At 45.2% G+C, this 20,491-nt stretch overlaps 1 protein-coding gene across 5 annotated transcripts in view; it reads right to left on the bottom strand.

Moving 5' to 3' along the window:
• The window catches only part of CAMK2A (calcium/calmodulin dependent protein kinase II alpha), a 614,478-nt gene that overhangs the window by 19,862 nt on the left and 574,125 nt on the right, over positions 1-20,491 (bottom strand). For 2 of the 5 annotated variants that reach the window (XM_085617723.1, XM_085617726.1), the window contains 3 exons: positions 20,262-20,337; positions 18,823-18,917; positions 536-764 (listed from right to left, as the gene is read on the bottom strand). In XM_085617723.1, the coding sequence (XP_085473849.1) occupies positions 536-764; positions 18,823-18,917; positions 20,262-20,337 (400 nt within the window). Of the gene's footprint in view, positions 1-531; positions 765-18,822; positions 18,918-20,261; positions 20,338-20,491 lie in introns of those variants that run through there. The other 3 variants (XM_085617724.1, XM_085617727.1, XM_085617725.1) reach the window with 2 other exon arrangements.

The raw sequence follows: 20,491 nt of genomic DNA, 5'->3' as shown, positions 1-20,491 counted from the left end.
ATAGATGACAAAAGGTGCATGTAAAAAGAGTCAACAGCGAGAAATACAGACGAAGACTTTGAAAGTGTAGTTTGGGAGAAGTAAGGCAAATTGAGGTGGGACATAGGCATTTAAATCTATTAAAAAAAACACCCAAGCAATCCAAGGGCAAAACATTAGGCAGTGAAAACAAACTCTTTGCTTTGAGTGCACACAATGTGATGTTTTCTATACAACAGACTAGACATGGGTAGCATAAAAACACGTTTTTGCTAAGAAAGAGAAGCGAGGGCAAAAAGATTGTCTAGTAATTGCAGGTGGAATCAAAAATCCCAAATGACTGAAGAAATGCACGGAGGCAGACACGGAGGAACAATCATTCAGTGAAATTAAGGGTAAAGCTGAAAAGCTAGGAGATTCTGTTGTCAAATGTAAGTATAGAATGGGCAGCCATGTTAGATATGGAGATTAAACAGCATCTATGTATCTTCGGATGTCTCACTACCCTTATTTAACAGGCGGCACATGGGTGAGTGACCTAAGGGAAGCTCCTTACTGCGGCAGGACGGATGGGCCGCCAGACCTGTGGAAGTGAACGATTTGCCATTTGCCATCCCGACGGTGCCAGATGCGGGTCTCCTCGGACTGCGCTGTGCGTGGTACTCCTCCGGCATCGATGTACTGAGTGATGCGGATGTAGGCGATACAAGCTGACTCGTCTCCCATCAGATGAATATGGGGATTCAGGATGGTGGTATGCACTGGCTTGCTGTTTCGGGACCACACTGTGGATAGAAAAGGATAGAGTGAGTAGAGGGATATGAGAGAAGCAGCCATCTTGCTTCTATTACTGCATGTTGCCTCAGCCTCTACTTGATGATTGTGTAACAGGAAGTGACTTAGTTGAGAGAAGTGGGTGGGAGACTCATATTTAAACTCTAGACCTAGCCGTGAACACTAGAGAGCACCCGGCCTTGTAAGTGCCCTCTAAGGTAAGATACACACTGGCAGACTCTTAACTAGCTCACTGACTGGCTAGCTAACCTGCTGGCTCACTCACTTGAATTAACTGAATCACAGACATACGCACACACACAGACGCATACACTGACATGAACACAAACACACAGAAATATCACTCTCACTTATTTATACTGAGCTACTTGCCCTCACACAATGACTGAGAATCCATAAATCATTCAATCACTACCTAAGAAATATTCACTCGGCCATTAAATAAATAATATATGCAGTCCCATTCACTTGGTTGACCACTCATTCACACTAATGTTGGCATTCATTCATTAACTGCCTGCTCCTAAAAAAGGAAACATAAACGTTACATTTTTTCTTTTTTGAACGCATCCCCTTTTCCTATAAGGAAAACGGGCTGCATTAAAAAAAAGATTGCTTTATAAAAGCATCACAGATATGCTGCTTTGCTGTTACCTACCTCGTTAATATTCATGAGGTAGGCCTATTTGTGACCCACTGGGAATCGCTAATGAAACTCAAAAGAGTTTCATACATTCCGAATAGCGATTTCCTAATTGCGATTCACAAAAAAAATCTACTTTAGGAAATTGCTATTCCTAACTTTCGTACATCTGGCCCTTAGTTTGTTGTCCAGGTGGCAGCAAAAGATTTAGGGCAATCAATTTCAGAGCCGGAAAGACTTCCAAGAATGTTTGCCACTGATAATCTGAGGTACGATATATTACAGAAAGAAGATTTTCAGGTGCAACCAATTGTAGATCATCAAATTCATTGTTTTATAATATGAATTAATTTACCTCTGTCACCGCACGACCTTCACTGGGAACAGCTTAGTCTTAGCGCAGGCAATGTTCAGATCTCCAGCATCTACTGGTGAGTTTACTAAAAGACATTGAGGGCCTCATTTATCAGGCCCTAGCAGCAATTTTGCATCGCAGGAACATCACATTTGTGACGTTCCGATGGCGTAATGCATTTTGCAACACACATAGAAAGTGGAAAAAGCCTCTTGTGATTGTTTTTGTGCAGGAAGGTTTTCCTTCCTGCACAAAAATAATCATCCCGCATCTCTGCAACGCAGGAACCCTTGCACCACAGTGCAAAGCAGCCTGCGTTGGCGCAGGCAGCCCATTGTGCAGAAAAGGACAGGAATGCACCATATCTAATAGCTACAGCTCAGCTCACTCCTGCCCTTTTCTTTTGCCATTGGGCGGCACAGCAGCAAGGCCTGCTGCACTGCCCTACAGCAAAAAACCTGATAAATGAGGCCCTCAGTGATAACCCTGCCTCAGGGAGGTGTTGATAAGGTTCATCCAAAAAGGGGTGATAGAAGTGCTGTTGTCCTTTAGCAAAATGGCTGAGATCAGGTCTGAGAAATATAATGAGGGTTTTAAATTAGCTATAGAGTTGATTGCTTTGCTTTGTGTGATCTCTTTAAAAGTTAACATCATATCGTTTTAGGATTAGTGACATAAGACACTAGTCATTAATCTGGAAAGAGAAGGAGATGTCAATATTTTTGATTTTCAAAAGAGTAGAAACATCATCTTTTATATTCTCTGTTGCAATGGGACAGGGCAAAAATCTAGATCAACAAATTTGAATGAGGCAAATAGTAGTCTTTTACTTTTCCTTTGTCTGGATGTAAGCAACAAGAGCTGAATTAAAAACATTGGAAGGAGACATTAAGGACTGTGAATCAACCATCTATTTTTCCTTAAAAATTGGTGCATTTTTCTTCAAATCATGAGCCTTTTTTCCTAAGTCGACCTTCTGAAAGTTTGAATGTGAAAATTAACTTTAAGCAAATTTAAAGTAGGTTGCTATGTTTAGGGAAAATATGCTAATAATTGTTTAAGAAGAGGAAAAATGACCTGTTGCCAAAATGGTCCCTGCTACACATTATACAATGTAGTCTTTTCTGTAGTCAATAAAATACCAGATGAGCAGATATTAATGTTACCTACGAATCACAGATGGTGGACAGTTCTTCTACCACAAAATCACCAGGATAAAGAAGTTGACTTTCTAAAAGATATGTGGAGAACCATGAAGAGTAAAGAAGAGAGATTTGGAAATCCCAGAACTGGCAGAGAATACCAAGTAAAGCATTAAATAAGAACCAAAAGGACAGTGCTTAGCCCACTCTGACTATCTTGAGGTGTATCAGTTATCTTCTAACCACTTGTCAGCCACTTTCTACGCTTTCCTTCAATCCCTCTAGAACAGCATTTTCTCTGCCAGCCTTCTCTACACTTACTGCTACTGACAGTCTTGTACCACGGGTAATTGTTAACTGAGGGACAGTTACTCCTGAGAGAACAATAAAGGACAGCTCTCCACACCTTCTTAACTTGCACTATATGATAAAACATTGTCATTGAACTGCACGTTCCACAGTTTCATGAATGGCGGAACATGGTACATTTTCCCCATTTCTCTACCGCCTGGCACTGCAAGCACGCTTGCACATTATGCCAGATTTACAAAGCTATTTGTGCACTTAAGCTGGATGAGTTTTGCGTTTATTGAACATGAAATTTCACTCACAAAACAATTAACTCATTGTATTAAAACAATATTTTGTAATATTACATGTGAGCAAATCCTCTCAAATGAAGCATATGTTAATATGCAACAAATTCTAACCATACATTTTTGACCTTACTTATTGTTTTGTATTGCATTATAGCACCTGTATAGTGCTTAGGCATACAGATGGCAAGCTACACTGGATAGGGTGTGTGTTCGGAGAGTATTGTTTTTGCTTTAACTCTATATGGGAAATGTTGTCACACGTGATGACCAACAAAGTGCGGATATTGTGTTAAGGGACACCGCGCCTGGCGGTGAGATGGGTGAGAGTTTGTGAGAGACAGACTATAGCGGCAGCGGGGTGCTATGTGTCCGTAGACCAAAAAGGGGGCTAATAAGAGAAGGCCCAGTATCCATACAGCGAAATGTGTAATCCACTGTTCAAAGAGTAGAAGAATACCAAAGGGGCAAGAAATGGAATTCATGACAGTAGCGAAGCACAGTTTTCTTTTATTTCTTTTATACAGTCTTATGTTGAATAAATACACCCCATGAAGGTATATTGGATGTAGAGAAGCAATAAAGGGTTGCACCCTTAGTAGAAACTACACGAACATTAAAAGGCCCAGAATCCACTTACTCATCCTAGGCCAACGGGAAGACAAAATCTGACCAGGTGTTCATGCCTAAAGACCCCCTCAAACTGAAAGCTGGTCAAGCACCAGTCAGGTGAGCCCTAGTCAGATCATAGCTCCACCCATAGCTGGAAGGGCACCCTGCCCAAGCGAGGGTGAGAGACAAAGCACTTGGTAGGTTCCTGAATAAGAGCAAATCAGCTTGCCTTATGTTACCTTCCTGTTCCCACCTCTCCATGTGCATCCAATACTTTTCTTGGATTCTTAAGACCCTCTTGTAGTTTACATAATGAGGCAACCTCCAGACAATCTAGAATTTCCACCCAGATCCAGGGACGTAACGAAATTTGAGGAGGCCTCCCTGCAAGGTGCAGCGAGGAGCCCCGCTCTGGATTTTATCAGGAGCTCTCGGACTCGAGCACTGTGCTTAGGGGGCCACCTGCAGCTCGGGGGCTACCCCGCACCGCGGGGCTGCGGGGGCCTGTGTTACACCACTGCCCAGATCAACTATCACTCTCATAGTAAATGTCATTTGTGGGTTAAAAACAATGTAGTGAATTATGACTTACCTCAGTACCATTTTATTTTTATTAGGACAGCAGCATGGCACCAATTTGGTAGTTCTTAAATTGCTCAATCTTAGCCCAGCCCTTCTCCGACCTGTGTGCCACGTGAACAACACTGTCTATATACGTTTCCCAGCGTTAATTTCCGTTCCAAGCAATTTTGTCTGGAATACTCCCACTCTACTCCCCTGCCCATTAACACTGCTCTCGCCACTAGCCAGAGGTCTTTAGGCTATTGAAGTAGCCAATAGGCGCCATTTCCTGTCCTGGATAGCTCCTAATTCTACCCCTCTGAATGCTGGCTTCATGAGGCAGATTGTGCTAACTGAGTCCATTGAATTATTATTATTTGCCATTTGTAAAGCACACAGCTACCCATCGGGTTTCCCGGCGCTAAACACTGCAAGGAGATCCTGAAGACACTACTTTTAGAAGAGCCATGTTTATAAAAGTTTGTGGAACTGCATTAGAGAAGTGCAGTTTCTCATATACTGAGGCTGGGTGTTCTACAGTTTTGTAACTAAATAAGTGAAAGAATGTCTGCCCGAACGTACCCGGTGTACTCTGCGCACACAGTATCACCCCTGGTTGGCGGATCTTAAGTCTCGGGAAGGCATATAAGGAGAGACCCGCTCTTGAATATATTTCGGGCCATGCCCTGCCTTAGCTTTAAACATAAAGCAGAGGGCATTGAATTGTACTCTTTGTCCAATCGGTAGCCTGTGTAGCACTCGGAGAATGGGGGAGGCTGCAGTCCTACTCGAAAGTCGAGCAAGAAGCCTAGCCACAGGATTTTGCGCCACCTGAAGACGACAGGTAGCCTTATCCGCACCAAAGTAGAGAACATTTCCATAATGTAGTCTTGAAAGAATAAGGACCTGAATTAGTGATCTATTTGCTGAGTGAGGAATAATCCCACTAATTTTCCTCACCCACTTCATAACTGCAAAGCAGGAAGATGCTACTATGGCAGCTTGAGGGCTCATAGACAGAGCTTCATCTAACCAGAAGCCCAGTCTTTTCAATTTATGAGAAGGAGTGGGTACAGAGCCTAAGGAAACAGGCCAGTGCTCAAGACCCCACAGTTGAGGATTTCTACCCATGATCAAAACCTCAGTTTTGTCACTGTTCAATTTAAGCAGATTGCCATCCATCCAGGTGGCAATCTGCTTAAGATCATAATTAATTGTCTCAGCACTGGTGCTTCTGAGGGGATGACAGTGGAAATATAATGTGGGTGTCATCTGGATACAAGACTAGTGTGTTGCCGCAGCTCTCCACCACATCTGCTAATGGACGCACATAAAGATTAAATAGCAAGGGACTCAGTGCATAACCCTGAGGAACTCCTGAGCAGAGAGTACAGGGCCCAGATCGAGAATCTGCCTAAAATACTTGGAAAGATATTGCTTTCAGAAATGAGATCAGCCACGCGAGGGCGGTGCCCTCCAGGCCAATTGACCTCAGTCTGTCCATCAGGATAGAGTGAGACACTGTGTCAAAAGCTGCACTCAAATCCAGCAGTATCAAGGCAGCAGTGTTGCCCTCATCCAAAAGATATCTTAGGTGCCTTGTGGCCCCTAGTAAGGCAGACTCCATGCTATGACCCCTTCTGAAACCCAACAGAGACGGGTGAAGAAGTTGGTGAGCTTCGGTATAGGTGGTTAAACTTGCATTTAAAAGGTTTTCTAAAAGACAGGCAGTAGAGAAATGGGTCTATAGTTCGCCCATATGATAGGATCAAGATTAGGTTTTTTTCAGAGTGGGAGAACAATAGCATGTTTCCATGTTTGTGGCATATAGCCCTCTTCGATCGAGCAATTAAGCAGATCTATAACCACTTGTAACAGATCCATATCAAGGAGATCCTGATTTAGTAGACTGTAAGATGGACAAAAAACCATTGCAGTCCAACAGTCGCCAAGACTGCATTTTTTTAGCCTACCGAGGCATACCCAGGGATGAAAGACTCAATTTTTTGAGCCTACCAAGGCATACCCAGGGATGACGGTAGGTTCTGAATGGAAGTTCGAGTTAGCCTCTAACTTTGTTTGAATGGTGGTCACTTTATTTATAAAAAATTGTGCTAACTCTGAGCATTGGGGCTGAGACAAGAGAGCAACAGGGGACCATTTACTAGGGTCAGACAATTCTTTAACAACTTCAAATAGAGTTTTTGAGCAGTTCTGGGTCTTTGTGATTTTATCTGAATAGTATGAAGCTTTTGCCGCTTTACAGAGGGCATGATATGTTTTAATCACCGATTTATAATTAGTTTTGGCTTCCAACTCATAGGTTTTTCTCCAAAGTCTTTCCCAGCCTTTGCATTTTTACCTATCTTGATAGAGTGTGCCATTAAACAAAGGAGCCGGCGAATGTATTCTATTTGTAGTTTTAGCCGTGAAAGGAAGAGAAAATTCTAAGGCCCCCTTAATCCACCGATTCACTAAAAGATGGTCAATGTCAGTGCATTGTGCTAGATTAGGTTTGGATTTGGGAAGTGTGCTGTTAAACTCTGGCACATCTAATTTTCACCAGTTACTGAACTTGGCTTTAGGTTTAGTAGAGCAGTAGTGAACAGCCAAGCAGGGCGGTGCGTCCAATAGGGCGCTTGGGCGTTGCCCCACAAGCCGCCCGCAGCTCCCTCGGCATCTCTGAACTTAAGTAAACTCTCAGTTTACTTAAGTTCAGAGTACGCCGAGGGAGAGCTGACAATCATGTCAGTCAGCATGAAGTCGGACTGCCCACCTCCTTCAGAGTCTGAAGGGGGTGGGCGGTCCCGCGTCATGTTGACTGACATGCATTGTCAGACATGGGGCATGCAGCAACTGAGCACAAGTGCGCATGACTGGTGAAGGTCAGAGAATTTTTGCGACCAGCCCAGTCATGCGCACTAGTGTCAGCTCTGGCTGGCGTCTGCACATTGGGAGAGCGAGGGTTGAGCAAAGGCTCAAACCTTGGTCTCCTAATGGGCAGGCGGGCGGTGAGCAGCCCTGCTAAGTCAATCCTGCCGCTGCTGGAGCAGCGCCAGTATTGGCTTAGAGGGGTTGCCACTCCAGTGCTGTTCCTGTTTTAGAAGAGGCGCCATTGCACCAACGCGGGCCCCGGCTGAGGAGCAGAGGTTAGGTGGTGCGGACCGACCCCGTCAGGTAAGTGTTCTTATTTTTAATCTTAATCTCCCCCCCCCCGCGAGTATTACTGGTTGCGACTGTAATTTTTCCCTCATGGTCCTTAGTTCTTCCCCCCCTCCCCCCCCCCTCCACCCCAAGAGCCTGTATCTGTGTTTTCTGGCGAGCAGGTCACATCGCACACAATCAATGGAATAGAATGTTCGGTGTGACTTACTCCCTACTGCCTTGTAGATTTCAACAGCATGCTGTGGTGCCGGCTGCACAGCTGGGATTTAAGCACCAACCCAGTCTGCGCTCCAAATGCAGCGGGACTCTTATGCAGGATTTAAAGGTATTTGAGTGGATATGGGTGCGGTTTTGGGAGGGCGTATTTAGAAGTGCACGGGTGAAGTGTGCAGTCTGAAAGCCCCTGCTTCACCCCTGGCAAGAAGCACATGCGTGCATTGACACCTTTGTGGTTATTGGGAGCCTGGAAACTCTTCTCTTCTAGACGCTCAGAGAAGCCTGCATTAGAACACTTGGCACTAGGTTTGAAATAAAGACCCGAATGAAAGATCCCGTATTTCGAGTTGTATGCTGGTCAGATATACGCTAGACTGTCAATAATATTAATGTGTCAGTAGCCGATTGTATCAGTTCAAGTATTGGCGAGGATGTGGCGTTAGAGCCGGAGCTGCCGACTTTGCAACTGGGTCTTGGTGTCGGCTCAACAGAGGATGTGGCGTTAGAGCCGGATCTGCCGACTTTGCAACTGGGTCTCCGTGTCGGCTCAACAGAGGATGTGGCGTTAGAGCCGGAGCTGCCGACTTTGCAACTGGGTCTCGGTGTCGGCTCAACAGCCCGTGATTCTGGGCAAATCATCCGTCTCCCCGTGCCTACAAAGTGACCCTGTGTAAAGTAACTGCTGCTCGTGTAAAGCGCTCCTATACCTTCAGGTCGAGTTTGCGCTATATAAAAACTGTAAGCAGTGGCGTCACTAGGGGGGTGCGGGGGGTGCGGACCGCACCGGGTGACACCCTCACGGGGGGGTGACACCAAAGGGCCGGTCCGGTCGGTGTGTGTGTGGTGCACTGCACCGTCCGTGCAAAATGTTATTGAAACAAACAGTCCAGATTCCGAAACCGAAACGCAAGGACCGTGGACGCGACGCGCGCAACCTAACCTAAACGGTTACCTTCTATTCAGCAGGAGGAGGTGTCGCCTGTGCGCAGAGCGCACTGTCTCTTCCTCCGCCGCGTCTGCGCGCCTGACGTCACGTCGTCACTAGAGGGGTGCAGTGCAGTCGGCGATGTTGTGAATCCCGACCCCCCCGCATGCGCATTGGGCCCCAAGTGCGCGTGACTCACGAGGGACGACTAGGGTGTCCGTGCTTAGTGTGCACTCATTCTCGGAGCTCCCTCCAGTCTGCACCCGAGGCCGAGGGGGTCCGTGCTCACACCCCGAGCCTGGGGTCATCCCTCTCCATGCGGAGCCTTGAATAATATTAGTGGGGGGGGTGTTCTTCCAAGGGTCTTGGAAGCACGTGGTTAGCCCTGTGCCTCGCGTGAACTGATCGCTGCAGACTTTGGGGTCCCCCCTGGCGTCCTTGTGGATCGACCCCTCAGAGGTTGAGAAGGCTCCGAGAGGTCTGTACTTACCCCTGCTGAAGTGAGGGGGCTCTGATCCCCCCTCCCAACCCCGGTGCGTCTGTGGATCGTGGAAGGACCCCTCAGAGGGTTCCCAGCACCAGAAGCGCCGTGACGTGCTGCACGTACACCACCTTCTGGGAACGTTCAGGGCGACATTAGGTAAGTGGAAAAACACTTCGAGGCGCTACATTGGCAAAGGTCTCCCACACTGGTTGGGATGGGATGGTCCGGTGCTGCTTTCACACTGCGCTGTTGGCATTTATCTTAATAAACTCATAATAATACAGGGTCCCAAGTGTCTGAGTGAATGGAAATGGCAAAACCGTGGCTGGGCGCGCCGCGGCCACTCACCCCTAAGGAGGGAAGACTGAGTCATTCACTCCGACCTCGTTCTTTCCATTCATAGGCTTTGATTTAATAAAGCAGTGCATTGTGGGAGTTGTATTTTTCATTTGCAAGTACCCAAACTGTTTAATTTGTGCGCGCCTCAAATTCACAAGATGCACATAACGATCAAGATGACAGTGCGCGTGATTCTGATGTAATGTCCACGAGCACGCGCGACAGGCTGTCCTAGTTCCGACCCTGTTTTATTTTTCTGCTTTGCATTTTTTTTTGCATCTTTTATATAGCGCGAACTCGACCCAAAGGTATTGGAGCGCTGTACGTGAGCACCGTATTTACATTACATATTCAGGCATGGGGAGATTAAGTGATTTGCCAGAATCACAGTATGTGGACGCGACCCCGAGACTCGAACCCTTTTCTCGAGTGCCTCAGTAATGCAGGAGGGAGGCTGCCCAGGACAGGTCGTGAGCTCTGCTGGCGGGTACAGGCCAGGGTGTGTGGGAGCTGGGGGGGTCGGGAGTACACGTATCGATTCCCGGAGCGTCCCAAGGAAAGGGCAGCGATTGAGTGTCTCAAGGCACAGACCGTGGGTAGGAAAGCGGAAATCTGATTAAAAACAGAACCGGGAGACGATGGTAGAGAGTAAATAGGCTGTCCGGAATTCGGTTTTCACCGAATCTAACCGACAGTACCCTACCGGACGAAAATCAGCGGACTCGGTTTAAACCGAGTGTCACTGATTTTCGTTGCTGTTGCACCACTTGGCCACTTGATGGAGCCAAAGCGTTAGATACTGTAGCGTGTACTGTACACAGGGAGACAAGTAAGTGGCCTGTGGTTGCAACTCCCTAAATGCGCCTAATACGACTTAATCCTCCAGGGACGATCTTTTCATGCAGTATGGAGAGAACTAGTCCCTTGCACCGAAGACATTGATGCAGCCCGTTATTGCGTTGGGAGAAATAGTACATGGGAAAGCAGTGCATCCATTCTAATAAGAAAAGCAGAGAACTGTTCTCATAGACCTTCCGACAGTATAGATATTTCTACCATGTGACAAGAGGATGCAGGGCCTTGGGGGGTCGTGGTCAGGAAATGGGGCAGGACTTTGTGTCCATCACTGCTTTAGAAAGCCTAGGAGGGGTGGGCCAAGAACCAAGGGGTAGGGTTTTCGAGCTTGGCACGTAGCCCACCACACCACCTTAGCTTTCCCTAAAACCACTACAGAGGTTTCTAACCAGAGGTTCTTAACAGATCTGCTCACATATGCTGTTGCTTTCCTTCCAGGCTTTCCCTCGTTATTATTTACTTGCAGAGTTGGACTGGGACATAAAATAGGCCTGCCACCAAATTAAAATTAGCTCTCGTTAGTGAATTATATAGCTAAAAAACATGACCCATACTTGCTAATTGGGGCAGTATTGAACTTTTCAAGGCACACTGGTATAAGTGTTTTACATGGATTTGAGTATGAGCCCACTGTGTGAAAAAATGTTTAAAAGCAGCAGCACCCACTGTTGGGATTGACAACGTAAAAGACTGACGCTGGCATGGAAATAATAATCTCCAGCATGTGTACTGTACATAGGGAGACAAGTCAGCAGACATGCCAACCCTCCTGATTCAGGCGGGAGACTACCGATTTCAAGGATAGTCTCCCGCCTCCCGATTCAAGCATCCAGAAACCCGATTCCTCTGGGTTTCAGCAGACAGGGCTTGGTATTGTGTAACTGCTAATTCTTCCAGCAACAGCCAGTGGCGATGCAGGGGCTCTAGATGAGGTGAAAAACTAACAAAGCCTCATTAACAAGCGAATGGTCTTTTAAAGACCTGTGAAGTACTCGGGGGCGGCTGTGTGCGTGCCCGGGGGTGTATGTACTGCCAGCAACCTGCCAGGCCAGTTTACAATACTTGCATCACCCTCTCTCTGCCTGCCATTGCGCTCCATGAAGAAAGAAACGTGCATTTGCGTTTCAAATGTCCGATCCTGCAGCAGCACACTTCCAAAGCCCATACATGAGAGTAACCCTATTCAAGGCCCCATTCTCCCGATTTTTTCTAAAAAATCTCCCTCTTTGCTCTTCTGAAATGTTGGCATGTATGAGTCAGTGTTCCGCGGTCGTAATTCCCTAAATATACCTAGTGCAACTTCACCCTTATCTGACGAGCAATATGGAGAGCACCAGTCCCTTGCACCAAAGACATTGATGTGGTCTATTATTGCTTTGGGAGAAAGGGTCAAGGGGCCAGCAGCTCATCTTTTCAGATTGGAACAGCAAAGAAAAGTGCAATGGTCATAGGATTTTACTATAAAGGAAACAACTGAAAAGGTTTAAAATAGCTCAGCACTGCGCTGGAACTATAAAGACACATTTCCAATAATGCCTGTTAAAAGTTATTAGCATGAAAGTTGATCTTACTATAGACCCCACTTACTTGAAGATGACAGCGGTCGACACACATCGTAGGGTTTTAGCTTCAAGACTGTTGATCGAATAAATGGATTTTGCAAAAGTCCCTGGGAGTTCAGCATCTCCTTTTGTGAAATAATTTGTAATGGGTTTGTGGTCTTATACCCCCAATGTTGCATCAGCATTAGAGCGTGTTGCTTGGAGACCACATTGTGAAATAATGTTTTAAGGCGGCAGTGCCCGGTGTTGGGATTGACAATGCAAGAGACTGAAGTTAGTGTGGAGATACTAATCTCCAGTGTTTGTATTGTAAATATGGAGACAAGTCTCCCCCAGTCGCAACTCCCTGAATGCATGAGAAATGGCTAGCTATGATGCATAGAAATGTCCCTTCACCAACCATGGCGTTTGAAGCCAATGAAGCCTCACTTTGGTACTCTGCGCAAGTGTTAGATCCCTTCCGTAAAGGGGAATTTTCGCCAGACTTTGCGAAGTACAGCTTCATTTTTAACCGCTTTAACACCTCTGAGGGCATATGCACCCAGTTCAACTCATATGTTTCAGAACCTGGCCCAGACACTGTCAACCTTGAGGTGCACCAGTATTGGCATGGAAAGCTACGTCAGTGGCCAGAGTTGGCAAATTGTGTACTGTCTGTTTTGGCATTGCCAGTCTCAAGTGCCAATGTCGAGAGGGCCTTTTCCCAAATAAAAGTGTACATGAGTAGGAAAGAGAGAGTGCGAATGACCAAAGATTCACTGAAGAAATATTGTATGGTGTACTACAATAAATTCGACTTGTAAAAATGTATTTTAACCTCATATACACTGTACATAAACTGTCTATATTCCATGCACCAATTAAGAAAGCAAACAATAATAAAAGCAAAGCGTCCCATAAACACCGGTAAAACACCGTTTCAGTTGTTTTTTATGACGCGAAAATTAGTAACCACTGAAAAGCACTGTTTTTTCGAGGTATTGAAATCACTGGAAAACACTGACAAAACACCACCAGAATTTACCAAAAATAGAAACTGAAAACAGGAAAGCCTAAGAGTAAACAAAGGTAAACTGGAGACCGCATAAAGTGTGTGTGTTGAAGCTGCCTTTGAGACTACATAAAGTGCGTGTGTGTGCGTGTGTTGAACTTGTCTTTAACTTTTCAGGCAAAAGCACTCACTGATTTCTGAACAGTGAGTGTAAAAGAGTTAAGGTAACCATGTTGTTCCTGCTTACATTTCACATGGTTTGCAACATTTTGCATTCCCTATGAGTGTTTGCTTTTTCCAGGATGTTGTCACTTTTTTTGTAGGCCACATATTGCTCTTGCCCAGTGTGTAATTTAAATTGAGCCGCATCCAGGTGTTTATAGCTGACAACAATTGGGTTGTAGTTGAAGGCAGTGTGAGTTTTTCTCAGTGGGGCAGTATGGTGTTCAGTGGGGGAGAGGATGTGGCACTATGGCCAGAGCTGCTGAATTTGGAACTGGGGACCCAGGTTCAGCCTTAATAACCAGTCGACCAGACCACTCTCCTGAGAGAGCACAATCCCATGCTAGACCTTAGAAGGCTTCGCAAGACATTAGAAGCCCCGGTGTCGTAGCACCAGCAGGTGGACCCTAGCATGACAAGTGTAGGTTAACCTTCAAGGCTTGTCCACCACTATTCATACTGAAGTTCACCTCCAGTCTTGCGTGCAGGCCTATGAAGCAGTACACCCTAGAACAGTGACCCTGTCACTGAGATCACAGGACCCTTGAGAAGGGCCAGCTATAGGGCGGTGCAACCGGTGTGACCGCACCAGGTGTTCACTTTAGGTGGAGGCATCATTTTTGCAAGTCTATTATGGTTTTAAAAGTGCTTGCTGCCTCCTTCCTGGCCTCCAGTAATTTTCGGTAACAATATAAATGTCATAATGACTCTGATTAATGTTCTTCCTAGAGCGAGATCGGAATTTTGTCTAATGGAAGATTTGACTCATGGAAAGGTAGTTCAGAGGGTTAATGTACCTGCTGCAAAGAACATGTACCATGCAGATCACAAAGTGCACATAATGTAAATAGTCCAGTGGGCTCCTGCTTTTGTCAGAGAGATCCTTTTGTTACTTGCAGTTTATAAGTTAAAATCCTAACATAGAACAGTGAGCTATTAACTGTCATCTACTCCACAGCAACACAAGTCACATTTTTTATTAACTTTTGATACGCTTGAGCTACAAACAATTTATTAGTTTAAATGGTCAGATCATGCTGCAGATCTTGCATTATGAGGCAAATATGGCAGAGCCATTATTATTTAGAAAACATTTGCAAACTAGGATTTTTAGCCATTCATGTTTGAACTGCTGTTTTGGAAGAGGGAGAAGTGCTGATGACAGAAACTCCATGGCTCGGAGACAAATGGCTTGTGCTTCCACATTTTATCGTATTTGGGACATTCTGTGATTAGAAGCATATCCCACTTTGTGAACACATTTTACTGTCAATAACTCATTATAACCTTAAATAATTATGTGTATCCATTGGTTGATAAAACTGGGCAGTGAAACCAAACAAATACAAAAAATTGGGATGTTTGCGCATTCTGGCCACACCTCTGGCTCCGCCCACTGAGCCAATCCTTGGGTCATTCCCGCCCTCTGATTCTCCGCCCACAGTTCCCCTACTTTTTTCCCCCACTTCGACCACTGATATATCGTGTTGCTGGATAGTGGGAACACCACACCAGTAAAACGTACCATACCTATGATATTATAAATTCCAATAAACTGTTGACTAGCAGGTAGCCCACTGTACAACCTGATTAATGAGTCATTATCACACTGTTGTTAACAGGCACATTTTGTAAATATAGGACCTACATTTACAAACGTTACTAAGGATTCTCTATGGTCCCGTTATTTGCCAACTGTGTCCACTGGCGGACTCGGGCGGACTCGGTCCATGCGGTAAGTCGTGAGGGGGTGACACCATGAGTTACCCGCACCGGGTGACACCAACCCTAGTGACGCCACTGACTGTAAGCATGAATACATTTATAAATCGGCGGGTGAGCAGCAAAATATCTCTATATTTTAAATATATGTTGTTGTTGCTCCAAACATAGGTGAGATTAAATGGTCTACAGGTAATTAAAGAGTTTTCTACTGTGCCATAATTTAGACTAACACTGCGTGGATCAGACGTAATGGGTGTTCTTTTCACGTCATCCGGTCTGGTTCTTGATGCTGTTTATCACCGAAGCACATTTTGCGCAGCTGGGCGTTTTTTGGGCCCATTTTAGGACTCCTCCGGGAGTTCCGCAGACTTGAGAAATGCATTTCTGGCTGGGTAGGCTCGGCAGAGGGTCCTGTAAAGAGTATTGCTGGTGTGTTGTCTTAATCGCCGGCACTCCGAGAGTGGAATTCTCTCTTTTTGCAGTCGCAAACAGTGTTCTGTTTGTAGCATGTTATGCCCCCCAATAGGCTATTGGGGGGCATGACGTGCTACAAGGTCATCTGAAAACAAATGCACTGAAGAATTACCCCAGAGAAGGCATATGTTTTGCATCCCGTCATTGCTAGAGTTCTTATGAAAGTGGAGAAATCACCTGTTTTTAACGGAGTGGTGACTTGTGTGTGGCTGAGCGTGTATGTTTGTGCATGTATGTGAATGTGTGTGTGTGTGTGTGTGTGTGTGTGCGTGCATGTGCATGCATTGTGCCTGTTCTTTGAGTTTCGTGGTTTGTGGCCATTAATCTACGGTGCCGTGTGTGGTCATTGTTTTGTCATGTGCTAATAGGTCGTTTAATTGTGGTTTTGTGAAAAAGTCACCAGCACACCAGAGGTGGATCGAAAACTGAGCCTGAGTTTAATGTCATCTGTGTGAGCTTTCACAGCGCCTTAAACGCAACCCAAGTTCTTGTCAGGCAAGGGGTGGAAATCCTAGAATCATCGACGAAAATGTAAAGCTGCCCCATTGCGCTTCTTTTGTGCAGAGCGGCAGAAGGTGGTGCCAATGTTATTAGAGTGGGCAACCGTCTCAATTGTATGGGCAATGAGTAATGCCTTATTTAACCTGTCCTTCTGCGGGGACAGTCAGTGTTCGGTGGCAGGAGAGGCACCAAAACAAGAAACTTGAACTGGTTACTGCCCAGACCGTTCCTCCTGGCCTCTCGTCGCTTGTGTTTTTTCAGTTGTATATTTGATTTCTCAGAATTAATATATCTTTATTTAAAGTTTGAAACTCTTGAAAGGAATTTTCCATCCTTCCTGTGTGCAATAAGGAATCTGCTCTGATTAATAGGAAATGCCGATTTTTACATATATTTACTTGTGTTTGCTCTTTGTATCACTTTGAATGTGAATGCACTGTGAACGCACCCTTTTCAGTATCTCCAGCTGCTTCCCTTTCCAGCCCCCTTATAGAGAAATATGCCCATTTACATTCTCGAAATGATATTTGATTTGAAATCAATAAGCACTTCCTTTTCATTTGCCGGCCATCTATTAATCCCCATGCTTCCGCTTATCACTTTTTGTAAAAAATGCTCATGGAATTGAGCAGTTAATTACATTCGACTCGTGCCGTGCTGCACGTGTTGAACTGGTGTTTGCATATGTAGGTTTCAATTATAACAGTAAGCACAGCTGCGCTTCACCATAGAACACATGTGCAGCGAGACACCAGTTAGCTGTTGGTACATATATACACAAATTCCGTACTGTTTGCACCATATTGCTTATGGGAGGATATTTGTATGTTCATGCAGGGTGCAGCTATTTGGGCCTGGGGTTTCCAAGAGGCGCCGTTAGCCCTGGATGGGGGAGGTTGGATAAAAACATGTCCTGTGCACTTTGTGTATTAGAGTCAGCCTCCCTCTTTTTATTGTGCAGTGCTTTGTGATTAGCGGTGCAATTTGACCAGTGTGTATGTAGCAAAATTCAAAATGTTCTTGTGCTAAGATACAGTATATTGTGTCGCAGTATTAGATTATTGCAGTAATTTAGTTTACTATTAGCAAGCAGTGTGTTAATCAGAACATTAGCAGTGTGGACGGGTAATGCGCCTGGGGTTATTTCTTCGGTTAAGTAGCTGTGATCAACTCATGGTAGCTGTGAATGCTCTGAAGAACTGTCGTCACAAACTAGGATTAAATAGGGTCCTTAATTTCCAGGCAGAGGAGGAAGAAGTAAGAACATCATTGGGATCACCATCATGTAAAGGGTAAAAAAAGATAGTTCCAGGACAGGACCATGGGGCTCACTAATAGATAGGAGGGCAGGTGGCAAGTGGAGGAGCGGCAGAAGGTCAAGAAAGATCAATCGGTGAGATAGGAGATCCACTCTTTGGCTTTACCATCAAACAAGGCTTAGGTGTGATCTGCAAGTAAGGTTAGGTGGCCAACCTATCAGTGTCTAAGATGTGCTGAGAAGAGGAACTTGTAGATAAGCCTGTGAGGGCAGTTTAGGCCCAGCACTAATTGCTTTATTAACCTTCCTGCTTCCTCAAATTTGTTTAAAAATGCACCGTTTGTCCACTCTTTTTTCAAAATTTTCTTGGGGGGTAAACCCCCCCAAACCTCCCGTAGGTTGTTCAAGCTCGCTCGCTACGCTCGCTCGCCGCAGTGCAGTACGACAATAATGTTACGCGCACCACTTTCAAATGTCACCAACCGCCACTGCAGCCAAGTGGTCCGACCAAATAAGCGGAATCGGAGCTGTTGTGGAAAGATCATCCAGGTTGGAAAAGATGGGGTCCAACAGGTGACCAGCCTCATGAGGAATACTGAACCTTTGGTCTGGTTTAGTGTCACTCATGATCACTAAGGCACACCATCCTACGCTGTGCATTTGTCGTGTTGATAATATGTGCATTCAATAAGACATATAAGGTTTACTATTCACTGCTCTTTCCAGATACCAGTGTAGCAGACACCGATGGAGCTGAAATGTGACATTTACATTTTGCCTGCAAAGTTTTGCCGAGTTCACAAAGTTTGCCTTCACAAAGATTGCAAATAATTTTCACAAAACTATGCCTGTCAGCGAAAATTCTTGTAAAAGGGCAAACATTTGCAGAATGATTTTTGCAAAGAATCTTATACACATGTTTTTCAGAATTCACAATAAACTAGAATGGCATATTCCTACTAAATTGAACGGTGTGAAACCTTATTACAAGGCATAATCATTGCTCGCAAAATCTGTTTCCCAGTTCGTTAAACTACTCTAATGACATGTTCTCACGATATGATAAAAAATAAAAACACTAAACGCAAACTGGCTCTATGGAGCTTATTACTATATTACAGAGCAGTGAACCAGAATTCCGGTTAACGGGTTGGAGAATTATCCCAGCTTTCATGTCATCGATGTTAACTGTGCAATGTTCACTTAGTTGCTATACATATTTAATATTAACGAGGATGTTCTGCTTTGTGGCTATAATATCACCTCCACTCTTTTCTTTTCCCTTTAGTTTGTAGTGACACCAGATGGCGCTGTGGGAGCACACAGCATGGCTCATGGTCGGTAGTTACAAAAATGTGCAGTAACAATGTAGGTAACAAATATGAGACAAGCGTTCACTGGAGAAAGAAATGAGTCACTTACAATTTTCAAAGTAGAATCGATGGAAATCCAGCCCTTCTACCAGGTTCCCCAGGGCCTCTGGTTCAAACGCTGTCACTCCAGGATCACACATCTTACTGCGGGAGAGAAAGAGAAACAGGAGGAGACATGAGCGAGGTAAAGAAGGCGGGGCGGACACAGAAGTGGCAATGGAGATTGTTGTGGGGGAAGAAGATAAAGATGAGGGGCCTTATTTATGAGCCCTTGTGACACATTTACGCTGCGTTGTGTCATTTTTTGTGACGCTGCGGTGCTGTAAATAATGCCTAACGTTGCGCTATATTTACGAAGTGACGCATCAAGGCAGATGTGTCAATTCGTAAACCCCTGCGCTACATCAGGTTTAATGTACGCAGGGTTGCCGTTCCCCTGCAAGAAAGGGTTGTAGGGGTGGCGCAGTGAAATCTCTAAGATTTCACTGCGCCACGTCTAGGACGCCAATGCATTAAAACATGGCAGGCGTAAGGGTGACACAGGCTGAAAGCACACTGGAGTTGCATCCACTTTTGCACCTACAGCTATGTCAGTAATACTGACGTATATGTAACTCCTTGATGCACCATACTGTAAATACAGCGCATCCATGGTGTCGCAAGGAGGGCGCACTGAAAAGCTTTGCATCGCTGCTCTGTACAGCGATGCAACACATCTCATAAATAAGGCCCGAGGTCAGGAGAGCAAAGTAAAGCATTGAGGGTCGACGTGAGGATTAGCTATAGGAGAAGATGGAAAACAATGTGAAAGGAATACAGAACGGTGGGGATAATGGGGGTCGGGAGGGTATGAGAAGAAAGCTAGTACTGTCAGAAAGGTGAACTGTATAAGTGCAGTTATAAAGGTGAACTGTAAAAGTGCGGTCTGAGAGATGAGCTGTGATAGAACTTGCAGAGACATGATCTATTAAAGTGCTGTCAGAAAGGTGAAGTGTAAAAGTATCCGAGGAACTGCTGAGAGGTGATTGCTGCCTGGTTGTGGAGTGATAGCGAAACTGTGATTACACGCGGAGAGGTGTATTGGACGCATTCTGGTTTTCGTGAACATTTACAGACCTGTCGATGAAGCCAGAGCAGTGCATTTCTACAACACCTCAATGACGAGAACATACAAACTGTAGAGAAACAAACAGGCGGAAATGCAATACAGGAAGCAAGAGAGTGAAAGCAGAGATCAGAGCATGATAATAGCTCGAGAGATGCAGAGAAGAGAAGGAGGCAGAAGACGTGGAAATGGAGACAAGAGAAGTACATGGGCCGACAGAGAAGAAAAAAAGGAAGCAAGCAGTCTGAAGACTATGAGAAACGTGTGAAACAATTAGCGCTATCAGGTAAGACTGTTCTACAACAATTTTGAGAGGAGGAGAGGGATGCCTTCGATGAGTTTTGGCCTCGCTCAGTTTCAATTTTCCTCCAAACTCTACTCACGTGTAAGACTCAAAGTCGCCGTTGCTGATTGCTTCAATGAGCTGCTCTGTCACCTTGATGATCTCTTGCTTGCGCACTGTCAAGAAGTTAAGAGAGAAAGACGTGTTACTGTGGACCAGAAGAGCTGTCCCTGCATGTTCCATGGGCAGTGCAAGCCTTCGAGGCACAGGGCGCCTTCACTCAGGTATGGGGGCGCAGGCCATGATGGAATCACACGCTGGAAGACACAC

This window comes from Triturus cristatus, chromosome 7 (genome assembly GCF_964204655.1).
Source record: "Triturus cristatus chromosome 7, aTriCri1.1, whole genome shotgun sequence".
Taxonomy (NCBI): domain Eukaryota; kingdom Metazoa; phylum Chordata; class Amphibia; order Caudata; family Salamandridae; genus Triturus; species Triturus cristatus.
Note: the sequence above shows the minus strand (reverse complement) of the source record. Positions and strands in the feature narration are given on the sequence as shown.